Source organism: Loxodonta africana, chromosome 18 (assembly GCF_030014295.1).
Source record: "Loxodonta africana isolate mLoxAfr1 chromosome 18, mLoxAfr1.hap2, whole genome shotgun sequence".
Taxonomy (NCBI): domain Eukaryota; kingdom Metazoa; phylum Chordata; class Mammalia; order Proboscidea; family Elephantidae; genus Loxodonta; species Loxodonta africana.
The window spans coordinates 68573925-68599524 of NC_087359.1; the positions used below are offsets into that span (position 1 = coordinate 68573925).

General features: G+C 45.0%; 1 protein-coding gene across 6 annotated transcripts in view; it reads left to right on the forward strand.

Moving 5' to 3' along the window:
* Positions 1–2324: 2324 nt before the first annotated feature.
* The window catches only part of SCIMP (SLP adaptor and CSK interacting membrane protein), a 33568-nt gene continuing 10292 nt past the window's right edge, over positions 2325–25600 (forward strand). Inside the window, exons 1-5 of one of the 6 annotated variants that reach the window (XM_064271634.1) lie at positions 2748–2862; positions 3948–4116; positions 9692–10173; positions 22880–23003; positions 24678–24738. In XM_064271634.1, coding sequence (XP_064127704.1) covers positions 22892–23003; positions 24678–24738 — 173 coding nt within the window. In that variant the 5' untranslated portion in view covers positions 2748–2862; positions 3948–4116; positions 9692–10173; positions 22880–22891. The other 5 variants (XM_064271633.1, XM_064271635.1, XM_064271636.1 and 2 more) reach the window with 5 other exon arrangements.

Consider the following 25600-nt stretch of genomic DNA (forward strand, 5'->3'; position numbering starts at 1 on the left):
ACTTAGCATAATGTCCTCCAAGTTCATCCGTGTTGTGAGATGTTTCACAGATTCATCTTTGTAGAGTATTCCATCATGTGTATGTACAACAGTTTCTTTATCCATTCATCTGTTGATGGTCACTTAGGTTGTTTCCATCTTTTTGCTACTGTACATACCTAGGAGTGGGATTGTTCGGATCATATGATATCTATTTCTAGCTTTTTAAGGAAATGCTACACCATTTTCCATAGTGGTTGTACTGTTTTACTTTTCCACCAGCAGTGTATAAGCATTCCACTCTCCCCACAGCCTAGCCAGCATTTGTTGTTTTCTGCTTTTTTGATTAGTGCCATTATTGTCGGGTGAGATGGTATCTCATCGTAGTTTTGATTTGCATCTCTCTGATGGGTAATTATCAGGAGCATTTTTTCATGTGTTTGTTTGCCACCTGAATGTCTTCTTTGGTGAACTGCCTATTCATATCTTTTGCCCATTTTTTAATTGGATTGTCTTTTTGTTGTTGAGATGTTGAAGTTTTTTATAAATTTTAGAAATTAGCTGCTTGTCCAATATGTCGTAGCTAAAATTTGTTTCCCAGTCTGTAAATTCTCTTTACTCTTTTGGAAAAGTCTTGTTAAGCACAGCTGTTTAATTTTTAGGAAGTCCCATTTATCTAGTTTATCTTCTGCTGTTTGTGCATTTTTAATTATGTTTAGTATGCTATTTATGCCATGTATTAGGTCTCCTAGCATTGTCCCTATTTTTTCTTCCATGATCTTTATAGTTTTAGGTTTTTATGTTTAGATCTTTGATCCATTTTGAGTTGGTTTTTGTGTATGGGTATAGGTCTTGTTTCATTCTTCTGCAGATCGATATCCAGTTTTGCCAGCAGCATTTTTTGAAGAGGCTGTCTCTTCTTCCCTTTAGTGGACTTTGGTCCTTTATCAAAGATCAGCTGTCTAGAAGTGGATGGATCACTTCTGGATTCTCAATTCTGTTGCATTGGTCCATGTGTCTGTCATTGTACCAGTACCAGGCTGTTTTGACTACTGTGGCTGTATAGTAGGTTCTGAGATCAGGGAGTGTGAGGCCTCCTTCTTTGTTGTTCTTCTTTAAAATGTTCTACTTATTCAGGGCCGCTTTCCCTTCCATATAAAGTTAGTGATTAGTTTTGCCACCTTGTTGGAGAATGCTGTTGGGATTTGGATCGGGATTGCATTATATCCATATATCACTTTGGGTAGTATTGACATTTTCATAATGTTAAGTCTTCCTGTACAAGAACATGGTATGTTTTTCCATTTATGTAGGTTTCTTTTGGTTTCTTGCAGTGTTGTTTTGTGGCTTTCTTTGTGTAAGCCTTTTACATCCCTGGTTAGATTTATTCTTGAGTATTTTATCTTTTGGGGAGCTATTGTAAGCGGTATCGTTTTCCTGATTTCCTTCTCAAAGTTCTTTTTGTTGACCTAGAGGAACCTGTCATGGGCTGAATTGTATCCCCCCAAAATGTGAGCTAACTTGGTTAGGCCATGATTCCCAGTATTGTGTGATTGTCCACCATTTTGTCATCTTATGTGATTTTCCTTTGCATTGTGATTCCTACCTTTATGATGTCAGTGAGGTAGGATTAGAGGCAGTAATGTTAATGAGGCAGGACTCAATCTACAAGATTAAGTTTATCTTGAATCAATCTCTTTTGAGATATAAAACAGAGAAGTGAGCAGAGAGACAGGGGGACCTCATACCACCAAGCAAAAAGAGCCAGGAGTGCACGTGTCCTTTGGACCCAGGGTCCCTGTGCTGATAAGCTCCTAGACCAGGGGAAGATTGATGACAAGGACCTCCTCCCAGAACCGACAGAGAGAGAAAGAATTCCCCTAGAGCTAGTGCCCTGAATTTGGACGTACAGCCTCCTAAGCCGTGAAAGAATAACTTTCTGTTTGTTAAAGCCATCCACTTGTGGTATTTCTGTTATAGCCGCACTAGGTAACTAAGACAAAATTCAACTGATTTTGTATGTTGATCTTGTATCCTGTCATTTTGCTGAATCCTTCTATTAGTTCCAGTAGCTTTCTTGTGGATTCTTTGGGATGTTCTATGTATAGGATCATATTATCTGCAAACAGGGATAGTTTTATTTCTTCCTTACTAATTTGAATGCCCTTTATTTCCTTTTCTTGCCTCATTGCTCTAGCTAGGACTTTCCATACAATGTTGAACAGGAGTGGTGATAAAGGGCAACCTGGTCTCTTCCTGTTTTCAAGGGGAATGGACACATTTTTTGATGCAGCCTATCACACACACTTAGAAACAGGAAGCCTTTCGTGCCTCTTTCGTGCAGAAGCTAGGTCAGCAGTTCCAGGGCTCCAAGGGGTTTACAAGAACTGCTCTCACTGTGGGATGGTGTGTTTGTCAGACATAAGCTGATTTCTTATCCTGTCTGTCCCCAGGAGGGAGTCGGGGTCCTCTCACTCTTCTGGAACTCCAGATTGCCTCATCCAGGAATGCTCAGGGCAGACTGATCTGTGTAGACACCTCACCAACTACACTGCCAGGTCTCCACCTCGAAGCCTGGCCCCTTCCTGAGCCCCTTTCACGTTGTGAAAAGGGGCTTTGTGGGAGCAACAAGGAACAGTGAGAGGATTCTGGCCTCTGGAAGCCTCAGGAGGTCAGCTTCCCTGGAAACGGGGATGGTTGCCCGGTGACAATGCCTGGGTGTCTCCACCGATGACTGACCAGAAAGGGGAAGTGCGGTCAGGCTGGTGCTCAGTGTTTGTTCACTGTCTCTGAGGGCCGTAGAAGGACTGACAGCGAGGAAAGCCTCTCAGCAGCTGTGCCTGAGCCATGAGTAACAACACTCAGACACCTACTTCTAGTCAGGTAAGCACCTCATCTTTCCCAGAATAATGTCCTGCTTTCAGCACAACAGGCATCTGCAAGTCTTGGCATCAGGGCATATGCCCCTGTGAGGGATCACACGGGTGTTGGGCAGGCCTGGTAAGACTGCTGGGTGGGGTTGCGGAAACACTGGCTCTGAAGAATTCACTGGCTGGGTGACTTCAGACAAGTCATTTCATTTCTCTGAGACTCCTTTTCCTCCTGTGACAGTTGAGGTTGATAAGGAAACCTCCTTCTCAAATTGAAATGAGATAATGACTTGGAGTGGTATATGTGAAGTGTAAAAGGGTTATTATCATTATGGGTACTGATGGTGAGTTTCTGTAACTGATATTGAGAAGACCCTAACGGTACTGTGCTGGAGATAATCAAGGCCTTGATTATGTGAACTTTGGGCTACATCTTGGAGCTCTTGAAAGAAAGGCCTGGCACACCACCAGCCTCGGTGTCTCTGTCACTGTTTCTCTGGAGTTCAGAGATTTTTAAGGCATCTTTCTGGTGGCCTCAGGTGTGAGGTGTGTTGGGCTGAGCCATCTACTTTTGCCCTCTGGAAAGTTATTATAGACCTGGGTTCGGCTTTGCTGTTTCCATTTCCACCCCCTTATGCCTTCACTTGTCCCTAAAACCACTCCCTTTCCTGCCCCTTTGCATGTATGTATCTCTGAAGGAGGATCAAAGGTGGAGATCACAGAGCCTGAAGAAGACAAGGCTTGGGAGTTTTGTTTTATGTTTTTTTTTTTAAGTTCTTTTTCCTCTGAAAACCTGAAAATTGCAGCAAAATAGAGAAAAAAAAAATATCCCAAATTCCACCCTATCATAACAACCACTGTAAAAATGTTCGTGTATTTCCTTCTAGTCTTTTTTCTTTAAAGATACAGATATGTTTTAAAAATTATTTATGTCTGTTTTGTTGTTAATACATTCAGCCAATAGAAATACAAACAGTACTGCTGTAATCATGGCACAGATGTTCGTGTACCCTGTACTTTCCCCCCACTCAACACGATGCCAGCTTTATTGCCAGAGTAGTTTAATGACAGTGTTTGTGTTCTCCTCCACGTTTTTAGAACCAAACGAACAAGAAAAAGCAAGCAACAGCTTTTTGGGGAATTTAGTTGGACCCAAGGAAGAATTTATGGGTTGCAGAAATTCTGGATAAAGTTCCTAGGAAACTTGAATTATCTTCACCTCCGGAAGGCTCTGCTAAGGGAGAACATGTCCCACAGAACATCTCAGGTACATTAGAAAACAGGGACAAGAAGAAGCTTTTTTCAGATATCATACCTAAAATTTTTAAAGCATGTTTATTTTACACTTAATAGCAAGGTTGGGTGATAGAGAAAGAAAAGATGGACCTGGTCCCATAAACTAAAAAAATCTAATTTTGCCATGTTTTCTTGCAATTGTCTTCACCTACATACCCAGGTAATGTTATATGTAGACGTGGCTACAAATTAGACACGAGTTGGTATTCTGCTTTTTTCATTTCATATGGTTCCCTAATAATTTTCTCACGATGTTTTCCTCCTAATTATCACTTCAGTTGTTACATCATATGCCATTAAGTGGCTGTTCTGAAAGTTTTTGTTTTGTTTTGCTGTTCTGTAGTTTACTTCACCAACCACCCATTGTTTGACTTCTGCTTAGCTTCCTGTTTATCTAGATCGAGGTGAACATGTTTATGCATTTGGTTTTATTTATTTTTTTGTATGATTACTTCTTTAGCTTAGACATAGAGAAATGATATTATTGGATCAAAGGATATGACTTTTTTTTTTAATGTATAAATTTTTTTTTCCATCAATGCCATGTGGAAGCATCCATTTCACCACAACTTCGCCAGAACAGGGTTTTAACATTATTTTTTCATTTTTGCTAGCAAAAAGATGTGGTTCCTAACTGTGAGCAGACAAATATGCCAGAGGAGCAGTAAAGTATGACGAGTAAGCAGGTACGGACAGAGTTTAGGCTGTAAGGAAATAAAGCAGAGACAAGATTAATCTGACATCTGTAATGGTGTGATAAATTAACACACTGAAAGGAAGCACAAGCGACCAGCATGGATCTGCGTGGCCAGAAAAGACATGCTTAGTGCATCCTCTCCTTCCAAGTTCTCTAGGATTTATACTTAGACTCAGTATCTTCTTTATGGAACAATAAGCATGATGTCAGAATTACAGTGCAGTATGAAATATAGAAATAAGAACAAAAATGCAGAATAAGGATATTATCAAACGAGTTATTATAAACTCATTGCTGTCATCACATATGAATGATCTATTATTATATTCAATTCCTTACTTCAGAATAGAAAAATAGCTTATGTTCACATGATTTTACATTTCAAAACAATTTTATAATTTTATGTTGTAAAACAATGCTTGTGAATTAATTCACAAATGTCCCAGTTATTTTGGCACTGGGTTTTAATTTAATACTATGTTGCAAGTGATTTAAAAAACAAATTCCCAAAGCATCGTCCACAAAATGAGAAGAAATACATAAACATATAGATAGACCATCTTTAGCAACAGCTGTAATGCATGTAATTTATATTTAAACAACAGCATATACATGTCAATTTATAAAAGATTGTATGTCCCAAGTACTGTTTTTGTTAATGGGTACCTCTGTATACTGTCTTTACCTTCATAACAAATTTAATTGATAAAGAAACAAAATTAACAGGAATTTGTAATTAAAAATCAAGACTCATGGCATCTGAAAACCATGACTTACTCAAGGCCGCATTCATAAAGACCAGTAGTCTTTCTCCAAATTGTGGGAATTCTGCTCTTGTAAGGAGTTTGCTGCCAGTGATGTTGCTAGGAGCCACGTGGTGGCCAGGCTTTCTGGCTTGAAGGAGGGACATGGAAAGGATGGAGGGGGTGTTGAAGCCCACCTTTTCCCCTCTCCCCAGCAGGCCACTCCTTGGTGCTGCCATTGCCAGAAGGGTTATCCTGGAGGGCCCTAACTTCATCCCAAAAAGTCAGTCCTTTTTTCAGTTCTCCTCTAAGTCATCCAGAATAAAAGAACTTAAGAGTTTTTTATGTGAAGAGTTGACATTTTCTCAATCTTACTGAAAGTGTGAAATTGTGAATTATCTATGGAACGTTTTGGCATTTTTGTTGATTTATACATTAAAAAAAAAAAACAGTTGCTATTGGGCTGATTCCTACTCATGATGACCCCATGTGTGTCAGAGGAGAACTGTGCTCCATAGGGTTTTCAATGGCTGACTTTTCAGAAGTAAATCTCCAGACCTTTCTTCCGAGGTACCTCTGGGTGGATTTGAACCTTCAACCTTTCAATTAGCAGCCGAGTACCTTAACCGTTTGTACCACCCACTGACTTCAATTTGTACGTAACATCTCCAACCAATAACATCTCAGTAAAAGCAAAATGCCTGCTCGGCAAGACAACCAGATTGCCGCCCCCCAGCTGCTCCCCCACTTGTATACAAACTGTGAAGCCCCACTGCCCTGAGAGTTTCTGTTTTAAGTTGAAGGGAGTAAGTCCGGGCCAGGAGACTAAAGAAGACATGAGGAGTTCATGGAAGGCTGTGCAGAGGTTAAGCAGAGCACAAGGGAGGCAGTGTGGTGCCGAGAGCCAAGGCTGGTGAGGTGGGCAGGGGAAGGGTCACAAACAGCGTTGAAGACCGTGCTAAACATGAAGGACCTTAGATTTCACCAGGTTCAACCCTGAGGGGCTATTGAAGAGCTTCAAGCAAGAGAGGAACAGAATCTCTCGTATTCAGCAGCCAGTGGTGGAGGATGGACTGAGGGGTCAGATAGGCACCAGGGGCCAGTGAAAATGCAGTGGTCCAGGTGAGAGATGAGGAGGACTCGGACAAAAACAGGGGAGACAGAGAGGAGAGGAACTGATTTAAACCCAATGTGGAGGTAAAATTTAGAGACTGACTGGCTGGGGACGGAGTGGAGATGGAAGGAAGAGGAATGAGGCCAAGGTTTTCAGGTTTTCATGGAAATGGGGAAGAAGGGAGGAGGATAGAGGGAGAGAAGACAGGCTAACCAAAAAAACCCAAACCCACTGCCATTGAGTCAATTCCAACTCATAGCAACCCTATAGGACAGAATAGGACTGTCTCATAGGGTTTCTAAGGCTATAATCTTTACAGAAGCAGACTGCCACATCTTTCTCCCGTGGAGTGGATGATGGGTTCAAACCATTGACCTTTCAGTTAGCAGCTGAGCACTTAACCACTGTTCCACCAGGGCTCCTTGGAAGAAAAAAAAAAAAGAGAGAGGCTAAAAAAAACCCCAACACCAAACCTGTTGCCATCAAGTCAATTTGGACTCATAGTGACCCTATAGGACAGAGTAGAACTGCCCCATAGGGTTTCCCAAGGAGTGGTTGGTGGAATCGAACTGCTGACCTTTTGATTAGGAGCCATAGCTCTTAACCACTGTGCCACCAGGCTAGACACCTTTTAATTTCTCTGCCCTGCTCTTCTTTATGCAAGCTTGGATTTTAAGTTGCCATCAACTATCTACATGGGTGTTTCTGGTATTGACATCAAGGAAGCCGGTGGGAGTGTGGCCTCTCAGTCACCTCAGTGGGCATGAGCAGTGGCAGTTTGGCAACTAGAGGTAAATATGGGCAGGAAGTGCTCATGCTGACTTTTAAGTATAGCCCAGATACTATCTACTGTCTCCCGGGCCTTTGAGATCTAGCTTGAGATCAGCTCAAAACCCTCACCCCCTGCTCAAGTCCAGAGCTCTCTCCAAGACTTCTGTGGATTCCCAATGAGGCGACTTCTTTTCCCATGCTTAGTACTGGTTCTGAGCCTGTGTATGTGAGCATTGGTCCTATACTGCCCTGACCCAGGGGTAAAATGCAACCCCTTTCTGGTTCCCCACACCACCAAAACAAATCTGCTCACAGGAGCGTTGGCAAACACAGTAGACTTTACTAAAAACTGGGCAGGAGCCGTGGAGAGGTTTATCACGTGGCAATGCAAAAGTTTCAAGTTGAACACAATACAGTCCCGTTTTTAAAATGCCTTTGGCCACCCTATCCCTGAGTGCCTCCCACCAGTTACATCTCCCACCTCCATACCACCCTGCTGGCACCCCTGCTGTCCTCTCTTCCCTTCTTCTGATCCTCTTCTCCAGCAGAACTCCATTTTTTATCCCTCCGTCTATTACCCAGAGGGATTTAACTCTTCCCGGTTCCTACCATCAAACTTCATTCCCAGCCAGCTTGGTAGCCCCACAGGTGCTCTTCAGAATAATGGGGCATTCCTCTAGACAGCAGCTGTAAATAGAGCTTTTTTTGTTTTACTCTTAACAATGCCCCAGGCATGGAGATCCTCAGAGTTCTGCGGCACACATCATCTCTTGGACGCTTTGCAAAGGCCTGTAAGGAGGCAAGTGAGAAGGAACAGCATTCAGGATGTGAAAGCTAGGGCCCAGCCAAGTGGGGAAGCATGTTCCCTTGATGCCCAGTCCAGGACCTTCTATACTGGGTTGCCATGCTCTCCTCCAACAGCAAGTGTTCTTCGGCTGAAGACAGTCAATACTTCTAGAATATTCTAAAGGTAAAAGGATTCAAAAGGTCACCTAGTCAGTTTTCTGCCCAGTGTATGACTTTCATCTACAACAAATGTTCATTCAGGTACCTTTTACATGTCTTCAATGTTGGAGGTCTATGTACTTTAAAAGGCAGCTCATTCTACTTTTTTTAACTTTTATTTTTTCAATGAGGTGCAAGTAACACCAGTAAAATGCATAGATCTTAAATGCACAATTCAATACATTTGACAAGTGTATGTACTCTGTAGCCACTGCCCAAAACGAGATGTAGAATATTTCTATCATCCCACAAAGCGTCCCCGTGCCCCTTTCCAACCATACCCTTTCCTCCCCTGAGGGCAGGCTCTGCTCTGGCTTCTATCACTATACATGAGTTTAACCTACTCTTGAACTTCATATAAACAGACTCGTACAGGTTGTACTCTTTGATATCGGGTTTCTTTCACTTAACAGTGTTTTTAGGGTTCATCTATACTGTTTGTGTATCAAATTCATTTTTTTTTCTGTCTGTAGTTCATATCTATTTATTCACCATTCTATTTTTACAGCTTTACGTATTTTGAGCTGATATCAGTCTCTTTGTAAGCACAACATGCTTAGACAATTGACCCTAAGAATCTGAGTGTGAGCTAGGCAGGGCTTTACCAGTTTGGGGCTGGGGGTGGGGGGGGTGAGAGTAGGAAAAAAGTATGAAAACAAAGAATTAATTTTAATAATACATTTTATTAAACCCAATATTTCCAAAATAGTATCATTTCAACATCTCATCAATATAAAAATTATTCGTGAGATCTCTTACATTCTTCTTTCTGTACTAAGCCTTTGAAATCCAGTGTGTAGTTCGCACCTACACCACATCTCTGTTCCAACTAGTCACGTAGCCAGCGGTCAGGAGACACCTGTGGCAAGTGGCTGCTGTGCTGGACAGTGCAGGTCTCAGGCAAGGGGATTTGTGCTAAGGTCATACAGCCCTTTAATGGCAAAGAGCTAGATTTGAATGCAGGTCTTCCCATCTTCCTGCTGAGCTATTAAGAGTCTGCCTTCTCCCAGAAAGACTTTTTTGAGCCCTCTTTCAACTCCAATCTTCTGAAACTCTGTTTTCCCCCTTTCGCCCCACCCACACCTTTTGGGACATATGGCTATTCACTCTTCATAAGAAAAACTGATGTTTTTCAAAATACAGGACATGACTGTTAATGGGCTGTGAAATAAATGTAGGGGCTCACAGCTGCATTTTTTTTTTTTTTTTTTTTCAGTTCTGGGACTAGATTGGGCTAGAAAATATTGAAGTACTTCGTGTGTAGTGAAGCCATTTTGTGAAACGTGGCTCATGTATATGAACCTGTATGTACCTGTCACCTTGTAAATGATTTCTTACTGAGGATCTTGGACAAAGGAAAAAAAAGAAAAGGTAACAGAGCCGCAGGAATTCCCAGGAATGGACAGTGTGATTCCTGTCACTGATCTTCCAGAAATGCGTTTTGGAGAAGTGAGAGTGAGCTAGGATGTGACAGCTTTTAGCTGCTCTCGCACACACCCGGCTTCCCTGTGGAAGATCTTGCTCAATCCATCTCCCTGACACCACTCAGAATTGCAACAGAGCCACTGACGTGCACTTAGCAATGTCTTAGGCTGCAGGAGGAATGGAGAGAAATGAGGGAGAAGCTGGAAAGTCCCCCCAACACTTGTATGGCTTCTGCTTCCCAGCCAGTCACTTACCGCACGGCTGCACGTCCAGGTGAGGCCGAGTTTGAAACTGGAATGCATAGAGCCTGAATTTCATTTGAGTCTGAACTGCCTACCGTCCTGTGATATTCGTGGGAAAGTCTGCCTGTAGCAGGGAAACGAAGCTGGGACATCAATCATTCAGTCATTATCCAGGTACACGTAGAGTGCCTTACTGTGTTCCAGGTGACTTTCTGTTGTTGTTAGCTGCCGTTGAGTTGGCCCTGACTGGGCACCCTCATGCACAAGGGCACAAAATGCTACCTGGTCCTGTGCCATCCCCACCATCCGTTGTGGATTAGACCCTTGTGATCCATGGGGTTTTCACTGGCTGATTTTCAGTAGATTGCCAGGTCTTTCCTCCTAGTCTGTTTTAGTCTGGACCCTCCACTGAAACCTGTTCAGCATCATAGCAACACAGAAGCCTCCACTAACGGACAGGTGATGGCTGTGTTTGAGGTACATTGGCTGGGAATCAAACCGGGGTCTCCCACGTGGGGGCGTGAACTCTAGCACTGAACCACCACTGCCTGAGGTGAAGTTCTAGGCACTAGAAAAACGCAGTGGTGAAGAGAGAGGCACTCTCACTTCTCCAAAAGGCATTTGAGCAAATACAAGAAAGTCCTCGCTGTAGCAGGACTACAGGCTCGATTGTAGAAAAAATTGCATTTCATGTGTCGATCATAACATACTATGGGATTGGCAGTGTCCCTTCATGTTTCTGAGGAGCATTCCTCCTGGGGGGACAAGCAAAGATTAACATTTCTACAGATGGATGGCGCCACAGAGAAGGAAGGAGGCAGCAGTGTGGACCACCCTCCTCAAGCCTGCTGCTTTTCTACCCCACCCCACCCTATCCCCCAGGCCACTGACTCTTCCTTCTACTTCAGACAAAATGGAGGCTTTTAGGTATGAAGGAGCCCTGGTGATGCAGCTGGTAAGCTTTCAGCTGCTAACCAGAAGGCTGGCGGTTCGAACCCACCAGCCTTGGTGGGAAAACGTGTGGCAGCCCGCTTCTGTCAAGATTTACAGTCTTGGAAGAGAAGCCCTGTGGGGCAGGTCTACTCTGTCCTCGAGGGTTGCTGTGAGCCGGAATAGACTTGACAGCAACATATTTAGGCACACTTTCAACTTCCTGTCCCCACACCCCAGCCTTCTCTCTGGCTTCACTGAGCCTCACTTCCCTCTCTCCATCCTCACCCCTCCTTGTTTCCTTTTCAAAGCTCACTCTTCCACTGGGGCCGTGATGGCACCCCCTCTGCTTTCCTTCAGATCTTGCTCCTGCTGTCTTCTGCTCCTGTATCTCATTCTTGTCCTCTCTCCTGGCCCCTTACAGTTTATAAACTCACTTAAGTCACTCGTATTTTAAACAAACAATCCTTGCTCAACCTCTGTTCCCTCCCGTTTTCTTGAAATGCAGGCTTCTCTTGCCTTCTGGGACATTTCTCTCTTCTGCTCTTGTTCTGCTTTCCTGGAGGCTCCTTTTCAGCCTCCCTTGTGAGTTCTATCTCTTCCCCCCCACTTCGTTGTGCAGATTCCCCAGGACCTATCTCTCCTCTAGTCTTCTCCCTCCTCACACACGCCCTGAGCCATCTCACAGATGGAGATGCCTCCCCACTGTGTCACACCCATACCTCTGTCCTGACTCCTGGCCCTGGTGTCCAACTGCCCACCAGGCTGTCCAAGAGGGACCTCAAGCCCAACATACCCCAAACCTAACTCATCCCAGACCTAACTCATCCTCTTCTCCTCCAGTGTGCCTTCCATCTCTGTCTCATCCAAGACCACCACCATCCAGCCAGTCACCCAATCCAGACACTGCGTCATTCCAGGCTTCTCTCTTACCTCACTCCCTGCCGATTCATCCCCAGCTCCCCTTGGTTGTATCTCCTGTGACTGTCCCGTCCTTGCCATTCTGACACCACCACCTTGGTTTGTGCTTCATCATCTCTCCCTGGGATGGTTTGCAGCACTTTGCCAACTAGTTTCACAGGCTCTAGTTTCCCCTTTTCCAGGGTATCCTCCCCATCAGCTGCTGAAATAGCCTTTCTATAAAAGACAAATCTAATCAAGTCACTTTCCAGCCTAAACTTCTTTAACTGCAGTGTGGGTAAAGTGATTTCCCCACGCGAGGCCCTCCTCCCTTGCCCACTGCTCACTGGAGTGCACACGCACTTACACTCACACAATCCCTAAATACCAGCCATTATGCTCTAGTGTTTGTGGGTCCCTTAACATTCTCCTCACTCTCTCCTTCAGACCTTCTCTGGAATGGCCACATCCCCTTTCCCTCTGTGCTGGCGGACACCCTCTTGACCCTCTGAGGTGTGTGAAGCTTTGATCTCCTTCCTCCGAGGAGCTTTCTGTGACCTTCCCTCCTCCAGGCAGAATCCTCTCTCCTTTGGGCCCCTTCTGAGTCCTGCACGGACCCCTGCAGAGCACCAGTACCACGTTATTTAATCTGTGACTGTGCACGCATACCCCAACTCTGCCCTTCCCAGGGGCTTGGGCTCTGCTCCACAGGAGGGACAATGAGGACTATTCTCTGTGGTCCCCGCACCCCTCCCTCCAGCTGCAGGAAGGCAGTACACCAGGGTGGTTAGGGGTCCAGGCAGAACACTGATGACACACCCTAACTGGGGAGTTAGAGGGTGAAGCTGGGCCTAAGGAAAGCAGCAAACTAGTACAGAATACAGGGGACCTCTCAGCCAGTCACCAGAGCCAGAGAGAGAGCTCTATGCAGAGGGCTGCCTGACAGGAGCCATGGCATTTGGTGTGGGGATGCCACCAACCCACAGCCACCTGGCAGGGGGGGAATCTGGGAATAAACTCCCGACTTCATTCTCCTTCTGCCTCCTGATCTCCTGTTGGTCCCTTCAACTAGTCGAGTTCAGCAGCAAACCAGATGGGAAGGAAGTCCCTTGAGTCTGCTGGGACACAGAGCAGGGTGGAGAGAGAAGCTAAATAAAAGCCATCCAGCTCATTTGCCTTCACCGCTATAAGACCAGTGACCTTGCTTCTCTAACCATCCATGTCCTCGGCTCTAAAATGGAGGTATAATGCACTTACCTCTTTGGGTTCTTGTGAGGATTAAACACTCATGAAGTGCTTCGCGCACATTAAACACAACACATGTTGGCAATTATTATCATCTTTGCTGCAGGTGACTCACTTGGCTATGCCAGAACAAGGAGGGAAGGCCAGCAAGGAGAGGATCTGGGAGCCCCAGTCAGGGAGAAGTTTGTATCCAGGCCCAAAGATGAGAAAGGACCTGCCGTGTCCTAGGATTCTGTGCCAAGGGGCCATGAGGGAGTGTGAGAGGGCCAGAGGCTAAGGGGCCTTGGAGGCCAGGCTAGAGTGGGCTTGTTGGAGAAGCAATGAAGAGCTATTTCAGAACTCAAAGCAGGAGCATGGCATGGGCAGCCTTGGGTTTAAAAAGAGCCCACTGGCTGCAGTGCGGAGTTCAATAGGATGAATGGGAAGGCTGGGAGACTGCTGCAGTAACTTATGCGAGAGGCGCGGAAACCTGAGCCAAAGCCTGACAGCAGGGAGACGGAAGGAGGGATACCTCAGAAGAGAAATGTAAGTGGTAGAATTGACAAGATGTTATTATCAATTGATCATGGGAACAGCGAAGAAGAGGGAGCCTCAGGTCTCCTTTGGTGAAATTTAGGTCTCCACTCAACCTGTTGAGTGCCCAGGTACCTATCCAATCTTCTTTACTCATTAGATTGTTCAACATGTATTTAAGCACTCTTTGCTTCCGTTTCTTCATCTGTAAAATGGGCACAATAATGGTTCTTGCCTCCTGGGTTAATTGTTAAGAAGAAATATATTAATGCATGCAAAGCACTCAGAACCATGTCCAGATCTGTCAGTTCTTACTACTTAGCTGAGTTCTCACGGGCCTGGTTTTGGTTCTAGAGGCCATCTTGTCAGTAGCCAATAATGATAACAGAAATAGCTGACATATATTAAGCACTTACTGTGTCTCCAACGGAGCTCTGGCGGCACAGTGGTTAAGAGCTGGACTGCTAACCAAAAAGTTGGCAGTTCAAATCCACCTGCTACTCCTTGGAAACCCTATGAGGCAGTTCTACTGTGTCCTGTAGGGTTGCTATGAATCAGAATCGACTCGACGGCAACGGGTTTGGTTTGGGTTTTTCTGATGTCCCCAACTGCTTCACATGTATGTTCTCATTTAATCTAAAAACCATACCTGCATATTACAGGCAAAGAAACTAAGGCCACAGAGAAGTTAAGTTACTTTCCTAAGACCACACATTTTCTGGATTCCCATCATGGACTGGGTGAACTCCAGAGCACACCTTCCACTCCAGTCCCTTCGCTCCTTGGAACCTCAGTCCTAGGCAGAGAGAGAATCCCCCTCTCCTTATTCTGCCCTCACTGCCCCGTGATATTTTTATTCCCTTTAGGGACACAGAGTCTGTTTACTTGGCAAGGCCAGTGTTCCAACAGATGGTTTTGGAGTCCTTCTGTTTTCCTCTCTTCCCGCTTTACCCTGTCCCACTGCGCAGCTCTGTTCAGGCCTTTCTGAGGTCTGGGGCTGGGCTTATTGAATACGAGGTGATTTCAGAAGTCTGGAGAAGGGCCTGGTGCCTAAAATAGCTCCATGAGAGCCTTCCTCTTAAGGCTTTAAGCACACCAAAAATGGAACTCCCTCTAAGCTGTTCTCAGTCACTGAAGTCACAGAGTGAATGAAAGTCAGAGTCTTTCCTGAGAGCAGGAGGAATTGAGAAGAAAAGGGGAGAGAGACTAGAGGAGCACTGAGCTCTTGAGCAGAGAGCGCTGTGAGGGAGGAAGGGAGGGAAGACCAAGCAGGCAGGACAGAAGCCTAGACAACAGGGTCTTCCTGAGTCTTCTTATTCATGTACGAACTTCACTCCTACATCCATGTAACTTGGACAAAGATTCCAAGATGTCCCTGCTCTTCACCATGCCCTAGAGAAAGACTCCTGAGACACCACGGAAGCCACTCACGCCCTAATAGGATTCAGGTTCTCTTCCTCCACATCTAGGACACCCAAGGAAATGAGTTTAAATGAAGGAGAGGTTGGGAGAGGAAGGGCACGGAGCCTTACTTTAGAGAGAAGCCGTGATGGTGGTGGGATTCCAGGCACTACGACAAGCAGACAGGAAACGTATTTGGGTTCAGGGAGTCTGTTTCACGGCCTTCTTGCTGCCTAGTTGCTGCTGCTGCTGCTGCTGCTGCACATGACAGTCCTAGGAACAAGCCACCAGGTCCCTCACCTGCCCCCAGTGGGGGCTCTAGCAGACTGGCTCGGTGACAGACTGGCTCGGTGACAGACTGGCTCGGTGAAGTGTTCCTCACAGGGAGACCTGGGAATCACCTGGAGTGTTTGTTAAAAATCCTGATTCCCAAGTCCTACCCCAGACCCACAAGTCAGAATTGAGAATGGAATGGGGAAGGAGGACCCAGGTAGATGCATTTTAATTGATTCAAATGTAGTATTTCCAAAGCCCTGGCTTGGTGGTCAGAGACTTGGGTTTGGATTCTGATTTTTCCACTTACTAACTCTGTGATCTTGGGCAAGTTACTGAGTTCCCTTAGGCCTCGGTTTTCTCATCTGTAAAATGTGATAATAATAATGCCCTACCCTTACAAAGCTGTTATGAAGCTGAAATGAGAGGGGGCAGGCAGAGTGATTGGGATTCGTGATGAGCTAGCGTGCGGTGCTTGTTAGTTTTCTAAAGTGAATTTTCACACTGAGGCTCTCGTAATGTGGGACGTGTCACAGCTAAAGACTGAGGTTTTGCCAATATTGGAAGTTCTTATACCAGAGTTCTGCTTTCACTTCTGCTGTGAAAAGAAAGCATTTATCAACTTGGTGTCAGCCTGGCAGAAGTAAAAAGTGCATGAACTTCGGTAACAGAATAGACTGAGCTGTAATCTCAGGTCAGTCAATCACTAACTGTGTAGCCTTTGGCAGATCTCTTAACCGCTCTGAATTTCTGTTTCCTCATCTGTGAAATGGGGGTAATAATAGCACCTTGCATGGAAGGTTATAATGAGGATTAAGTCATAACATGTGTGTTAGAAGATCTCAACCTTGGCCGCAAGCTAGAATCACCTGTAGAACTTTATAAAAACAAACAAATAAAACCCCAGTGGCCAGGCCACACCCCAGGTCAATTACATTAGAGCCTCTAGAGATGTGGAGCAGGCATCGGGAGTTTTTAAAGCTCTGCAGTGATTCCAGTGCATAGCCAGGGTCAAGTTCTTGGCCCAGGCCCTGACACAGCCAAGGTACTCAGTAATTACAAGCAAAGGGCGTTCCTGTAGCTCTTCGTGCTCTTCCTTCTTCCATTCATGGTATTTGCCAAATGCTCTTTAAGTTGGCCAGAACTGAGGCCAGGCTCTGCCAGGTCCCTGATCTCCCGGCAGCTGGGGCCCCTGGACCTACACCAGCACACACAGTGCCATCCCAGCTCTCTTTGAGTTACTATTTGTGTGGAATTTTTTTCTATCCTTTCACTTCCAAACTATTTGTGTCTTTGGCCCTAGGATGTGTCTTGTAGGCAGTACATAGTTGGATCATGTTCTTTTATGCCTCACGTCTTGGGACCAGTGCTGAATTGGGGATTAGGCCAGCTGTGGTCCCCATCGAGTCCTTTTCTCTTCTGGTCTAGACCTGGACTTTGGGCACCACTTGAGTTTCTGGGGCCCTGCTTTATCCCTGGTTAATGTCCCAACCCTCCCATCTCCTCAGCCTCTTGGGGACACTGATTTTTCTTTCCAAGTGACAGTCACCTCCCCTACCTGTGCCAGGGGACCTGAGTCTGCCCCTAGCCTTCCAACATGTCCTCCCTGCTTCCTGACTGGGTCAGCACTGTCTATGTGGACTATGTTGTGGACTTCCGGTCAAAGATGGCAGAATGATCACTCACTTTTTTCCCTTTTCCTCCTGAGACATCACTAAAATGGCAAAAATAAAATTTAAAAGATCGATAAACCAATGGGGAGCCCTGGTGGTGCAGTGGTTAAAAGCTTCCCTGCTAGCCAAAAGGTCAGCAGTTCTAATCCACCAGCTGCTTCTTGGAAATCCTACAGGGCAGTTTTACTCTGACCTATAGGGTCACTTTGAGTCGGAATCAACTCGATGGCAACGAATTTGTGTTTTTCAGGGGACGGTTTATAAACCCATGAAACGAATTTAACCAAAGAGCTTTATTTTGTTGAGGTATGAACATGAAATGGTTTGTGTGGTGGCTCCCCCAAAGATGACCACGCCTTAATTCCTGGAATCTATGAACATATGAACACTGGTGGCGTAGCGGTTAAGTGCTATGGCTGCTAACCAAAGGGTTGGCAGTTCGAATCAGCCAGGCACTCTTTGGAAACTCTATGGGGGCAGTTCTACTCTGTCCTATAGGGTCCCTATGAGTCGAAATCAACTCGACGGCAATGGGTTTGGTTTTTTGGTTTTTATGAACGTGTTAGATTACATGGCAAAGGAGGATTAAGGTTATATATATATATATTTTTATAGGTGGAGTTAAAGTTTTTAATCACCTGAATTTAAAATAGGGAGATTATCCTGGATTATCTGGGTGGGTCCAATGTAATCACAAGGGTCCCTAAATGTGGGCTGTGACTACAGAGGAATGATTAGAGAGATGCAATCTTGCTGGCTTTGAAGATGGAGGAAGGGTCCACAAGCCAAAGAAGGCAGGTGGCCTCTAAAAGCTAGAAAAGGCAAGGAAGTGGATTCTCCCCTAGAGCCTCCAGAAAGGAACGCAGCCCTGCTGACATCTTGGTTTTAGCACAGTGAGACTCATGACAGACTTCTGACCTCCAGAATTTGTGTTGTTTTAAGCCACTAAGTTTGTGGTAATTTGTTACAGCAGCTACAGGAAACTAATACAGTTTGTTTCCTATAATTTTGCTGCCTGGGCTCCCCTCTGTCCCACTGGGGAATGGACACTTCAGTCCAATTTCAAAACTTTCAAGTTACCTTTGATTATTAAGCAGATTCATTTCAGTTTTTAAAACTTAGTCATATTCATTTTAAAACTTCAATCTAATATATGACTCAAACCTCTCTTCTTCGCCCCAGCAAGAGGACTAAAGAGACGGGTAGAGGCTGCTCAGCTCTCTCAACAACCCCTTCCCTGCGCTTACTTTTCCAGTGTTGGGATGAAGAGGAAAGAGAGGGACAAACAATTTGCATGGGCAGTCTCCCATTCACGAGTTGTTACTGTTGATCGAGTTTTAGGGGATGGAGTGGGGGCTCCAACTGGCCCACAGATGAGGGACTAAGCCCCTGAGCACTGGTGGTCTCTTGGCAGACTCAACTGTACCTTTGAACTGACTTCCAGAACTCTCTTGTGCAAACACTTCTTTGCCACATGTTGCAGTAGGCCTCAACAGGCCTGTGCCATCCAATGTAGCTACCCTCTGTGGCCCCAACTCCAGGCTTCCATACCTTTCCTGGACCTAAGCTTCAGCAGGCAGCCATTGCATGCTCTCCATTGGCCATGCTCCCCAGAGCCTCTCTCCCTTCTCTGGTAGCACCTTGGCCATTAAACTAGTCTGGTGGCCCAGTGGACATCCATCTGGGAATGAGACATGATTCTTGGGTCCCCCTCCCTCAGCTGCACTCTCCCCAAAAGACAAGTTCTTCTTGGTTGTTTTGAAAAGGCATCTCACAGCAGTTCACAGGGAAGGAGGTGACCCACAGTAGTGTTTCTCTGGTCTTAGAATGTGGGGACTTTTATTCTCAAGTCTGGGCCTTGGTCATTCATTCTGGGAGAATTCCCCTTGGCCCTTCATACCACTATGTCAGTACCACACCAATGCTGCTACTAAAACAAGATATCCTGGACTTCGCTGGCCTTTCCTTGATGACCTGGATGCATCATTACTAACATCAACAGAAGAAGGACCTGTGACAAAGAGAGAAAGCATTTTGGCTTTCTTCCCTACCTGGGTGGCCGTAGGCAGGTCATTTCACCTCAGTCTTGGTTCCCCATCTTGTGAAACAGGGTGGTTGGGGAGAATGAAATGAGGTAAGAGGTGGAAAAACATTTGGTAGAGTGATTGGTACACCAAAATACTCAAAATATTAGATGGTAAATCAAATCTGTTTGATATATGAGAACATGCGCTTCAATTAATTACTTTTGTATGTGGCCTTTCTGGCCATGGTCTTGTAACTCTAACCCAGGTGAGTGGGCAGGACTGTGTGATAGAGTGGTTGTGGACTTCCAAAGGGATTGGTCAGTTTTGCCTTAAAAGAGAGCCAATTCCAGAGCAGAGTGGAGGATCCAACCACCACCCAGGGAAGAACAGCCAGGGGCAGAGACTGCGTTCTTTGGATCTAGAATCCCTGCATTGAGAAGCTGCTGGAAGCAGGAGACTGAGAAAGAGAGACAGAGACAGAGAAAGACAGAGGAGAGAGAGAGTGAGAGTAAGCTGTAACCCTGAAGACAGTGAGAAGTGGTGGCAGGAGGGACCAAGCAGCAGAGACCCAGCAGCAGGAGACGAGAGAGAAAGCTCAGTGCCTTTGGGGAGAAGCCTAGGGCCAGGGAGAGGTGTTCCTGTAAGGAAGGCTGGGAAGAGCCTGTCCTGAAATAAGAACTATACCCTGAGTGTTCCTGAGCCTGAATTGTAACCTGTTACTTCCCTAATAAACCCCATAATCGTGAGTATGGTCTGTGAGTTCTGTGTGGCCATTGCAATGAATTATCGAACCCAGCAGAGAAGTAGAGAGTGCTGTGCAAGGGCCGGTTGGTGTGAGAATTAGTAAAGATGGCAGGGAGAGGAGGCTTGTTCGGCCTCCCCCTCATGGGAGCCAACCTTGCACTACTGATCTTGTGGGGCTGAAGGAGGTCAAACACTGCCCGTATGTTGTTTTTACAGAACAAAACTGCAAAAAACTTATCATGCTGAGTGGTTCTGAAAAGTGACCCCCAGTTTCACTTTCTGACGTCATTACACTTCCTTTTTCTTTCTCACAAACCTGAGGAGAATGACATTTGAAAATGAGCAATGGCTTTTCGTGGAAACTATATATTTGATTGACTCTTTTTTAAATTTTTTCAAAGTAAATAGTTCAAAAATCAACTAATTCAGAAGATTTATAATGAAACACTGCAGTCTCCTGTCTTCCCACTCCCTGCCTTCCACCTAGTCATGTTCCTCAGATGCAAAAGCTTTTAACTCTTGTATCCTGTATTTACTTTTGTCTTAGTCATCTAGTGCAGCTATAACAGAAATACCATAAGTGGATGGCTTTAACAAACAGATGTTTATTCTCTCACAGTCTAGTAGGCTAAAAGTCCAAATTCAGGGCACCAGCTCCAGGGAAAGGCTTTCTTTCTCTGTCAGTTCTGGAGGAAGGTCTTTGTCATCAATCTTCCCTTGCTCTAGGATCTTCTCTGTACAGGAACCTTGGGGCCACGCTCTGCTCCTGGCACTACTTTCTTGGTGGTATAAAGTCTCCATGTCTCTTTGATCACTTCTCTGTTTTATATCTCAAAAGAGATTGACTTAGGATACAATCCGGTCTTGTAGATTGAGTCCTGCCTTAACATAACTGCCTCTAATCCCAACTCATCAACATCATGGCAATACAATTTACAACACGTAGTAAAATCACGTCAGATGACAAAATGGTGGACAATTCACACAATAATGGGACACAATTCAAACCATAACAACTTCTATAGCTCTAAAGAGTAAATTTATGTTGCTTTAAGACAAAGAGACAGAAAATATGAGAGGAAAGATAGACACAGAACCAAGAGTCAAACATTTGAATAAGAGCAAAGAGAATTAGGAAAATGGACAGAAGAACATTATCTCTCTCTCTCTCTCTCTCTCCCTCTCTCTCTCTATCACCTATTATCTACCTATCTGACATCTATCATCTATCTATCCTTCCCTCCTTATCTTCCTCCCCCTTCCCCCTTGTACTTCTCCTTCCACTCCTCCACCCCCACATTGCTCCACCCACCCATCCATCCATCCATCCGTCCATCCATCCATCCATCCATCCACCCACCCACCCGCCTGGTCTCCAGACACTAAAGAAGGTAAGATGTGAGATTCCAACTTACGTTTATTGAATGAAGAGTTCCCTTCTGATCTGTGGACTCCTTTTAAGATCAGTACTCTTTCAACTTCACTGGGCCCTGCAAAACCAAAATTCATGGGCCCCTGTTGAAAGCCAAGTTTTCACTCTCCATTTTTTTCTTTTCCCTATGTTCTTCTTCCTCCTTTGCTCTCTTTTGTGCACCCTGAAAAGATAATCTGCAACAAAACTTCCATCTGCATGCCTTGGGAGTGAGTTATCCCAGGTAACTGACATTTTATATGTCAAAAGGTCTTTGTAGTAATAATGGCTTTAGCATCAGCCTAATTCTGCCCCTGTTCCTCTGCTGCCTTCCTAGGCCCCTATTTACCTCATGAATACTACTCAAAAGCATGAATCTGAAATGGCAGTATATCGACGTGCATGGGTGGAGGTTGATTCTTATGTAACCAGAATGCCGGGATGTGTCCCAAGCCTCAGGATTACTTTTACTTTAATTTCCAAATAAACTAGAAAAGGTGCCCATTCCATAGACAGTGGGAGTTCAGCCCCTCCCCAAGATCTCCTGGAATTCTTGAGGCTGTTCCTATTAGTCCTTCGTATAGCCTTCTCCCCACTGTCACTTGGAGATTGGCAGCTGCTCTTCTTTCTACTAACCATATGTTACCACTGGCATGGAAAAGCACCGTACACATGTCATTTCCACCCCCAGGCTCTGCTCATACAAGCCTGTCTGTTATTGAAGGTGGATGGTAACAGAGGAAGATACCAATACAACTTAAAATTGAATATTAAACAAATCCATTGGACACTTTCCACTCTGGGGAATTTCTAAGGATGCTCAGACTTGCTGCTATCTTCTTGAGCTCTCCCTCTGCTGCCACCCTCTTCCAAGACTCTCCTCCTGTAGCCTACCAGCCTTCAACCCCCAAATTCTTGTTACTTTTCTCATGCAAACCAACGCAGCTTGCTCTGTGTCTTCACCTTCCACGTTCTGATCATGCCTCACTCAAAGGGATCTAGGAAAGTATTTTGCTAACCCCCCTCCCAAACAAAAGCCCTCAAAATTCTCTCCCTCCTGCTATGAATTAAGTCTATATTGCCCTTGTTATATAAAAACAACTGCAGCCAATTATTTGTTTTAAATTGCACGTTCCCCCTCCTGCTGCATGTTTGGCAACATAAGAGAGAACAGTGATTATGCTGCCATTTCTAAAGTTCCTACCACCACCACCCCCAGTTGCCATCAATCTGATCCCGACTCATGGCAACCCCAAGTGTATCACAGTAGAACTGGGCTCCATAGGGTTTTCAATGGCTGCCTTTTCAAAAGTAAATCATAAGGCCTTTCTTTCAAGTCCAACCTTTTGGTTAGCAGCCGAACACATTAAGTTTCCACCACTCAGGGACTCTATGTCACTCCTGTATTACAGATAAGGAAAGTGAGGCTCAGAGAAGGTTAAGTGACTTGCCTGAGATGTCCTGTCTACTAATTGGTAGGGTGTAACTGTAAACTAGCACCTGTTTGATTCCTAAGCAGATGCCTGTATCACTACCCAATGTGGTAGATAACCTCGCCACCACCACTCCAGGATGTTCTTCATGCCTCATTCTTTTATCTCCATTCCTCTTCTACCTCAGGATTCAGCTGGAATGAAGTGGTTGAGTGAGAACTTCTGGATCGCCTTAGCTGTGGCCATCATCGTTATCTCTGTGAGCCTGGCCCTCATCATGTACTGTGTCTGTAGGTGGCAGTTTAGAAAAGGTAACGGGCATCTCACCTGTGTGGGTGGAGGGAAGCAAGAGATGGTCATCAGTGCGTTAGGACTCTTTTAGGGCAAGAAGATTCATCCTGACCCTGTATGGGCTGAACCTTGGATTAGTGGTTAAGAACTATGGCTGTTAACCAACAGGTTGTCAGTTCAAATTCTTCAGCCGCTCCTTGGAAACTCTGTGGGGCAGTTCTACTCTGTCCTATAGGGTCAGTATGAGTTGGAATCGACTCGATGGCAATGGGTTTGGTTTTGGTTTTCTGTGTTTGAGTCCTACCTCTGCCACTAACTCAACTCCTTGAGCCTCAATTTCCCCATCTGTAGAGGGAAGGGAGAGGGGTTTATGAATCTCCAACAACTCTTCCAGCCCTAAGGGGCTGGGTGAAAGCAGAATCTATTTCAAGGCACGATGTGCTTAGATGTTTTCTCTTTCCCATGTGGCTGCTAATCACAGCATCTTCTCTCAGGGACTTGAGAGAGCACAAGTCTGTAGAATGTCAAAAAATTGTCTTGAGGAGTAAAACATGGACTCAATCCATGATCAACATGTTGTTTGGCCACCATGATTGCCTCCTGTAAGGTCATACTCTGGATTTTCTGGTATTATCCACATCTGGACCTAAAATTTTTCCACCCTTGAGATAAATAGCTAGGTACTTGGGGATTAACATTAATTTTGGATTGTCTTCAGTTGAATTTTCCACTTTGCTGCTCCTCTCCAGAAACATGAAACCCTTGATTCAGTGATGTTTTTGCTTTAGATCCTATCCCTTTAAATAATGACCGAAGCCAGGAGTACACTTGGGGATGGTAAATACACTGAGGTGTACAACCACCTTCCCCCGGGGGTTCCCTGGACAGGCATCCCTCAGTGACCAAGGCTCTGTCCTCCCATTGCACCCAGGCACAGCCTCAAAACCCTACTCAACATGGTGCTGAAAGGACAGGGCTGCACGAGAGGTGAAAGGAAGTTAATTCTCCTATAACCATTCTTCTCAATCTCTTTTTTGAGATAAGAAAATTAAGGATTGAAGAGAGATAGAGACTTGGCTGAGGTCCATAGGGGTTGGTGGCAGGATTGGGACCAGAACTCAGGTCTTCTGTGCTCACAGTTCAATGCTCTTTCTCTGTACTCCTTGATGATAACTAATTTTTGTCTTTAAAACAAAAAGTGTATCCTGGTCATCTATAGTCCTCTATCCGTTTTTCTTCTTAAAACTTTTCATTCTTAAATATGGACAAATGTATAACTCTAAACAAAAACTTTACTGCTTGTCTTGAACTACTCCTGTTAGCAAACAGGTTGTCATTAATAATAACTTCTATGGCCAGTACCTCACAGTTTACAAACTGCTTTTCCCATTCTTTATGTTATTTCTTCCCAACTGCACCTATGTTTCTGAGTGCCACCTGAGGGTCAGGGATAGTACTAGGAAATAAGCATAGCCCACATGGTCACAGTCGTCACTGGGTTAGCACACAGGCTCTGCTGTCAGATGGCCTGAGTTCAAATTCCAGCTCTGCCACTAGCTCTGTATCTTTCAGTCTGTCTCCTCTTGGTGGTTCTTTCCAAATGTCTTAGACCTGCTGGCCTTTGAGGACTTCTAAACTCTAAGATCATAACCATCATTAAACCTTCCTAAATGAAGATGCTTTTTCTCTCTTAGGCAAGAAATGTGAAATTTCCAATTCCTTGAATCAAAACGAAGATGAGGACAAGACATATGAGTAAGTGGGATCAAATCCTTCTGCTTTTTAATTTCGAGAACTGCTTGTTTACTTTCACTATTACCCCTACACTACTTTACTAGTGTGCCTGGAATGCCCACCTTTCCTGTGGAGCCAAGGAAATGTCATGTCTTCCAACTCTCACCCTTTAAGGGAAAATGTCTCGGGGGTTTAGGGTGCAGGGCACTGTTTGGCTCTCTCTACTCTCCAAGTCCTCCCTCATCCAATCTGTTTTGATAGAGGTCATGGGTCTGGCTCTGTTTGGGGCCTACCATTCAAGGTTAGGTCTACTCTTCATTAGACAGATTACAGGTATAATCCTCTTAAAGCTGTTGTGCTGAACAAAAATATACCTTTCACTTCACTTTTGTATTTTATGATATATTTGGGGCTTTATGATAGCTATCTATGTTGGGAGCCCCCAACATCACCCTCAGGTTCAATGATTCACTAGAAGGACTCAAAGGACCGAGAAAAGATGTTATACTCATAGTTTATTACAGTGAAGAGATACACACTGAGAAGAGCAAAGGAAAAAGGCCTATAGGGCAGGGTCCAGGAAAAACCAGGCGCAAGCTTCCAGTTGTGCCCCACCCCCCCCAGTAGAGTCACAATGACAGCACTTAATTCTCCCAGCAACAATGTATGACAACATGTATAAATGTGCCAACCAGGGACGCTCCCCTGAGCCTTGGCATCCAGGGTTTTTATCATGGCTCAGTCGTGTGAGTAGTCATGACAACTCAATCTCCAGCCCCAGCAGAGGTCAAACTGATATAGCATGGCCCAAAGCCACCGGGCATACAAAAACAGGCATGCACCATAAATTACATTGTTAGCATAAAGTATCTGGCCTGGCCCA